General features: G+C 24.3%; 1 protein-coding gene across 1 annotated transcript; it reads left to right on the forward strand.

Annotated features, from left to right (window-relative positions):
- The first annotated feature begins 1,118 nt into the window (after window positions 1–1,118).
- Window positions 1,119–7,399, forward strand: LOC122502719. The gene is made up of 3 exons (XM_043612889.1): window positions 1,119–1,431; window positions 6,171–6,305; window positions 7,382–7,399. Exons 1-3 carry the CDS (start codon window positions 1,224–1,226, stop codon window positions 7,384–7,386), a joined length of 348 nt encoding a protein of 115 aa, XP_043468824.1. The 5' UTR covers window positions 1,119–1,223; the 3' UTR covers window positions 7,387–7,399.
- Window positions 7,400–8,016: the final 617 nt, after the last annotated feature.

The raw sequence follows: 8,016 nt of genomic DNA on the forward strand, positions 1-8,016 counted from the left end.
TACAAATTTTTTGCTATTAAAGTGCCAATAATGAGCCATTAATGAGCCGATCTTCGTCACATCACTGACAATTGTCTTTTACCATTAAAGATTGATCAACTTTGCCGTGAATGTGCCATTATTGGGCCAAGCAACGCCCCAATTCTGGCAATTATATTTTGCCATTAAAGATACAACATTTTTGCCATTAAAGTGCCTTTAATAGGCCAATCTTCGTCACATCATTGGCAACTGAATTTAAAAAAATTTTAATATCAAAATTCATGCTATGTTTTTAATATTTAATTATTATCTAAAAATTTGACTACAATCCATTTTGAAATTAATTTTTACTAGAAAATTCTACGAGAATTTAATTATTTAAATGCAAAAATAAATAATTTATTGAATAAATTGAAAATTTCTTAATTTTTAGATAATAAAGGAAAAATTTTACTCAAAGAAAGGTTTCTGTTTCATTTATTTACAAATTTCTTTAATTGTAAAATTATTTGAAAACATTAATAACTTCTTTTTTAAATTAATACTTAATTAAACTTTTTCAAAAAAATGAATTCTTTAAAATTGACAGTTAAAAATAAATAAAATTCAAAGTTTCGAATATTTTAAGCGACTTTTTTACCATATTCTTTAATATAATAAAATTCAGTAAAATTTTAATTGTATTCTTTAAAATAAATTATTTTCAATAATTGTTAATAAAATTCTCGTAGAATTTTTTAACAAAAATTAATTTAAAAGTGAATTTTTGTTAAAATTTTGAATAATAATTTGATATTAAAAGTATTATTGCGTGAATTTTTAGAAAGAATTGAATTTAAATAATTAAAGTAATTTCGAAGAAGTTGGAATAAATCTTAATTTCTATAGAAAAATAATAATGATTAATTATTTATTTAAAAATGAAGTTATTGTTGTTTTCGAATAATTGTAGAATTAAAGAAGTTGGTAAATCTCGCTATCTATTCATTTTTGGAGTAAATCAGAATACACACATTTATAACCATTTTTTGTAAAATTAAATAAATAAAATAAATATAAATATTATATTAACAAAATTTTTTAGAGATTTTCAATAACCTCAAAAATATATATGTATTATGTATATGTATAAAAAATATCAAACCTAGAAATAAAAAAAAAAGACTACACCTACAACTAACTTCAGGTGTTGACAGCGATCTAGAAATCTGGAATCAGCGTCATTAAAAATTAATTAAAAAATGTCTGCATTAAAACAGTGGGCTTGTGTGAGATATGTGGAAAATGTTTGTGGAAACCACAAGAAGAAGAATATTTCATTTATTGTTCCTCTGGAAGATGTCGAATTGGAGAACGGAGAATTTGACAAAAATAGTATTTATAATGTCAAATGTATAAAAAATAGCAGCCGTTCATGCAAAGCTGTGATTGCATTCATCACAGAAGAAAGTAATTATTAATATTATTATTAAATTATTGTTTTATTTTTAGTTTGGTTTTATTTTCATTAAAGTTATTTTAATTTATAAAGTTAAATTAATTAAATTAAATTAAATTTTTATTATTTTATGAAAATAATTAAATCTTTGCGTACAATTTTATTAAGTTTTTTTAAAAATAATTTTGTCAACAATTTTATTAAATTTTTTGAAAATAATTTAATTTTGCAGAAGAATTTTATTATTTAATAAAGATAATTGAAATTTTTACGAGAATTTTTTTTAAAAAATTTAAATAATTGAATTACAGCGACAAATTTTATTACTTTTGAAAATAATTGAATTTTTGCACTCATTTGTAAATTCTCTAAAATTCAATTTTTTTTAAAGTATTTTCAACTACAATTCTTTTATAAATCCATTCCTTTTAATAAATAATTAAATATATATTTAAAAAATTCAACTAATTTCAGAAAAATTTGAATTATTAAATTTTTTAAAAAATTTAAGTTCTTTAAAATTTTTAATTAAATTCATCCAAAATTGAAAATTTATAAAATTTCAATTCATTTAATATTGAATTATTATCTAGAATTTTAACTGAAATTCATTTTTTAATCAATTTTGGTTGGACAATTCTTCGAGAATTAAATTATTTAAATTGTATTAAAAATAATTGAATTTCTGCGATGAGTTTTATTATTTGTGAAAATAATTGATTTCCTTAAAAGAATTTTAATATTAACGAAAGTAATTGAATCTCTGTTAAAATTTTATTATTTTTAAAAATAATTGAATTCCTGTAAAATTTTTATTATTTTATGAATAAGCCAGAAATTTTATTCCAAACCGGGAATTTTTACACCAAATTAGAAAAAGTTTTATTATTTTAATTTGTGTTTAAAAAATCGTTTTTTATTTCAACTTTTATAGACAAAAACTGTTCTCTAAATTTAAATTAGTTAAAAATAATTAATTTCATAGTAAAAATCAGTCACTGTGTCAAATATTGTATGTAAATAAATAAATATTTAAAAAATTAATCGAATTACGTAATATAGAAATTTCGTGAAATTTAACTGAAAATAATAAAATTTATTAAAGAATTTCATTAAAAACTTTTTAACAAATCGAACTTTCAAAGTATTTTAATTTAACAATTGATTAATAATTAAATTTTATAAGGAGTCTCATTCTAATGTATTCATGTTTCTTAGTGCGAAGATTAATAATTAGAATTTTTATTAGTTAATTTAAAAGAAGATACACACTTAACATTTTTTAAATAAAATTGAATTTTCGCAAACTTTTTTAAAAATTTTTAAAGAATAAGATTTTGTAAATTTTTAAATACTTTTCTTTTAAGATAATTGAATTTTTATAAACAAATAATTAAACATTTTTGATATAATTGAAATTTCTTTACATTTTATTAAAAATAATTTTCTTTTTTTTAAAGAAATTTGTATAAATTTTTTGAAAATAATCGAGGACAGTTAGTCACCGGAATTATAATTTTATTTTTTAAAATTTCTTCGCAATATATTCCATTATTTTCATAAATAGTAAATTTCATAAATCTAATTCCTCGAAAAAAGTAATTAATCTTAAAAATTATCATTTGCAAGAAAATCTAAACACAATTTATAATCAGTCACTATTGATAGAGTAAATGTCGGTAAAATTATTTTCTAATATCTTATTGATGGTCGTTTTTCATTAACAATTTTAGTTTTCAACGCTGTTTTTAAATGGAAATCTGAAAACTAAAAATCTAAATTTGACTATTTATTCAAATAAGTAGCTTTTAGTAGCATTATGTTAAAAAAAGTAGCCAAAAAGTAGCCTCGTATCAAAAAAGTAGCAAATAGTAGCCCTTGCGGATTGTTATGGTGGAAAGGGGGTCGAATTCGACTCTGTTATGTACCCGCTTAATACCCGCTTTAGTAAATAGTTAAGAAAGAAAATTCTATTTTTTTGGAGCAGGAAATTTTAAACTGACTCTCAAATTGTCGGAAGACTCTGCTCCCTTCTCGCAGCTTTTGATTCGTCTTCCCCTATATCCTAGTAGCCTAGAGAAACTGCTTTTAAGTCAATAAACAATTTCCTGTTTAAAAAAATTAACAATTTTCCTGATTTTAAGTTGACAAAATTCAGCAAAATTCAAATTTTTTTTCTCAAATTGTCGGAAGACTCTGCTCCCTTCTTGTAGATTTTGATTCGTCTTCCCCTATATCCTAGTAGCCTAAAGAAACTGTTTTTGAGTCAATAAAAAATTTTCTGTAAAAAAAGTAACAATTTTCCTGATTTTTAGTTGACAAAAATCAGCAAAATTCAAAATTTTTTTTCTCAAATTGTCGGAAGACTCTGCTCCCTTCTTGTAGATTTTGATTCGTCTTCCCCTATATCCTAGTGGCCTAGAGAAACTGCTTTTGAGTCAATAAACAATTTCCTGTTTAAAAAAATTAACAATTTTCCTGATTTTTAGTTGACAAAAATCAGCAAAATTCAAATTTTTTTTCTCAAATTGTCGGAAGACTCTGCTCCCTTCTTGTAGATTTTGATTCGTCTTCCCCTATATCCTAGTGGCCTAGAGAAACTGCTTTTGAGTCAATAAAAAATTTCCTGTTTAAAAAAATTAACAATTTTCCTGATTTTAAGTTGACAAAATTCAGCAAAATTCAAATTTTTTTTCTTAAATTGTCGGAAGACTCTGCTCCCTTCTCGCAGCTTTTGATTCGTCTTCCCCTATATCCTAGTAGCCTAGAGAAACTGTTTTTGAGTCAATAAACAATTTCCTGTTTAAAAAAATTAACAATTTCCCTGATTTTTAGTTGACAAAAATCAGCAAAATTTAAATTTTTTTTTCTCAATTTGTCGGAAGACTCTTCTCCTTTCTCGCAGCTTTTGATTCGTTTTCCCCTATATCCTAGTAGCCTAGAGAAACTGCTTTTGAGTCAATAAACAATTTCCTGTTTAAAAAAATTAACAATTTTCCTGATTTTTAGTTGACAAAAATCAGCAAAATTCAAAATTTTTTTTCTCAAATTGTCGGAAGACTCTGCTCCCTTCTCGCAGCTTTTGATTCGTCTTCCCCTATATCCTAGTGGCCTAGAGAAACTGCTTTTGAGTCAATAAACAATTTCCTGTTTAAAAAAATTAACAATTTTCCTGATTTTAAGTTGACAAAATTCAGCAAAATTCAAATTTTTTTTCTCAAATTGTCGGAAGACTCTGCTCCCTTCTTGTAGATTTTGATTCGTCTTCCCCTATATCCTAGTAGCCTAAAGAAACTGTTTTTGAGTCAATAAAAAATTTTCTGTAAAAAAAGTAACAATTTTCCTGATTTTTAGTTGACAAAAATCAGCAAAATTCAAAATTTTTTTTCTCAAATTGTCGGAAGACTCTGCTCCCTTCTTGTAGATTTTGATTCGTCTTCCCCTATATCCTAGTGGCCTAGAGAAACTGCTTTTGAGTCAATAAACAATTTCCTGTTTAAAAAAATTAACAATTTTCCTGATTTTTAGTTGACAAAAATCAGCAAAATTCAAATTTTTTTTCTCAAATTGTCGGAAGACTCTGCTCCCTTCTTGTAGATTTTGATTCGTCTTCCCCTATATCCTAGTGGCCTAGAGAAACTGCTTTTGAGTCAATAAACAATTTCCTGTTTAAAAAAATTCACAATTTTCCTGATTTTTAGTTGACAAAAATCAGCAAAATTCAAAATTTTTTTTCTCAAATTGTCGGAAGACTCTGCTCCCTTCTCGCAGCTTTTGATTCGTCTTCCCCTATATCCTAGTGGCCTAGAGAAACTGCTTTTGAGTCAATAAACAATTTCCTGTTTAAAAAAATTCACAATTTTCCTGATTTTTAGTTGACAAAAATCAGCAAAATTCAAAATTTTTTTTCTCAAATTGTCGTAAGACTCTGCTCCCTTCTCGCAGCTTTTGATTCGTCTTCCCCTATATTCTAGTGGCCTAGAGAAACTGCTTTTGAGTCAATAAACAATTTCCTGTTTAAAAAAATTAACAATTTTCCTGATTTTTAGTTGACAAAAATCAGCAAAATTCAAAATTTTTTTTCTCAAATTGTCGGAAGACTCTGCTCCCTTCTCGCAGCTTTTGATTCGTCTTCCCCTATATCCTAGTGGCCTAGAGAAACTGCTTTTGAGTCAATAAACAATTTCCTGTTTAAAAAAATTCACAATTTTCCTGATTTTTAGTTGACAAAATTCAGCAAAATTCAAATTTTTTTTCTCAAATTGTCGGAAGACTCTGCTCCCTTCTTGTAGATTTTGATTCGTCTTCCCCTATATCCTAGTAGCCTAAAGAAACTGTTTTTGAGTCAATAAAAAATTTTCTGTAAAAAAAAGTAACAATTCTCCTAATTTTTAGTTGACAAAATTCAGCAAAATTCAATTTTTTTTTTCTCAAATTGTCGGAAGACTTTGCTTCCCTCTCAGAACTGTTGATTGACCTTTTCCTAGTTTCTAGTTGTCTAGAAAAACGGGTTTTGATTCAGTAAAAAATTTCCTGCTTAAAAAAAACTATTACTTTGCTTGATATTTACTATTTACTAAAGCGAGTAGAAAGCGGGTACATAACGGGGTCGAATTCGACCCCCTTTTCACCCAAACAATCCGCAAGGGAGCTTTTAGTGTGAAGCCTGATATAATTTCTGCACGTAAATTCATATGGAATTTTACATTTAATGTCAATTAAAATTTTTCTTTAAATTATTAATTTACAGCAACAAGAAGTAAGGCAATAAACCTGAAAATTAAAACTCGACTAAGCTACGCAGCTAATCCTTCCTCCTCTGAAGAGAACTCTGCAAGAGCCAGTACGTCGAAAGCCGAGGAAGAAAGCGACGAGGAGTATTTAAGTATTCTGAATTTTTGTGTCTTTTTGAAATTGTAATGATTCTAATTTTAATTTATAGTAAAATTTTAGTTAAAATCATTTTAAAAAATTTTATTTTGGAGAATTCAGAAATAATCTCAGATATTCAATTATTTTCAAAAGTAATAAAATTCTTCTCACATAGTTCAATTACGTTCAAAATTTTAAAAAAATTATCGTCAAAATCTCAATTATTTTTATAAATAACAATTTTCTTCTTAATAATTCAATTAATTTTATATATAAAATTTTTTTATGGATTTAATTATATTTATTAATAATAAATTTCTTTTAGAAATTTAATTATTTTTATAAAAAATAAAGCTCATTGCAGAATTTTAATTATTTTTAGCACAATTTTTATCGAAATTCTTAAAATTAAAATATTTGAAAATTTGAATTTTCTATACACTTTTAATTGGCAATTCTGAAGAATTAATTTTTCTGAAATAGTTAAATTTATTTTTTTTATATAATTTGAAGTTTTTATTTTCTGAAATTTATTTATTTGGAGAGTTTTCGAATAATCCAAATTTCGTAAAATTCTATTTTAAACAAATATATTTCGAAATTCTCAAAGAACTTTTTCAAAAATTAATAAAAATAGTTGATTTAGAGAAAAATTTTATTTTAAAATTTTAGAAAATAATAATTGAATTAAAATGGTAAAAAGAATTTTTAATAAGTTACATTAATAATATTTTTAATACAATCGACTCTTGATACTTAGAAGTTGAAAAACCACACTCTTATGACTTCGAATTATCGAAAATTTGAAATTTTTGAAAATCTTAATTCCCGTGGAAAAATAATAATTAATTATTTATTTGAAAAAGAAGTTATTGATGTTTTCAAATAATTTTACAATTAAAAAAATTTGTTAATAAACACCTATAACAGAATATTTTTTGAGTTATATTCTTTTCTTCATTTTTTGAAAATGTAAAAAGCATAAAGCCTCCTCCCTTAAAAAAAATAAAAAAATTATTATTATTATTATTATTATTATTATTATTATTATTATTATTATTATTATTATTATTATTATTATTATTACAGTTTAATGAAAGAGAAAATAAAAAAAAGGAAAAAATAAAGTTGCTACATGAAAGATTTCCTCAACCCAAAGGAAAAAAACGAAAAATAAAAGAGGATACGGATTGGAAACCAGATGATAAAAAATTAGAAAATGAACCAGATTATTTAGGGAATACTGACGAAGACGTGACAACAGACGACGATGACGATAAAGACAAAGATGTTGAAATAGAAGATAATGGTGATAAAGAAGAAGAAGAAGAAGAAGATGACGATGAAGATGACGATAAAGTAACAACATTAGGGGACAACAATTTTTGTTACGATTTTGTTCCAGAAAATTTGAAATCCTTCTTAATAAATAATTGTTAAGTTCTAATTTTTGTAAATATGTTTATTATTAAAAAAATTTGAAATTAAAAATTGAATTTGATATTTTTTAAGTAAAAATCTTTTTTGAAAAATTTACATTTTAACTTTTGCGCTCCGGAAGTTGGATATTTTTTATCTGTAAAAAATTCGTTAGTAATTTTTAGCTTTTATTTCCAAATGGAATTCTATACAAATTTCCAAGCAGAAATTTTTAAAAAATTCGTTAATAATTCGACTGATTTTCGTTCGGAAATATGACCGAAAATTAAAAAAAAAATTTTTAG

The sequence above is a fragment of the Leptopilina heterotoma genome, unplaced genomic scaffold, assembly GCF_015476425.1.
Source record: "Leptopilina heterotoma isolate Lh14 unplaced genomic scaffold, ASM1547642v1 Lhet_237, whole genome shotgun sequence".
NCBI lineage: Eukaryota > Metazoa > Arthropoda > Insecta > Hymenoptera > Figitidae > Leptopilina > Leptopilina heterotoma.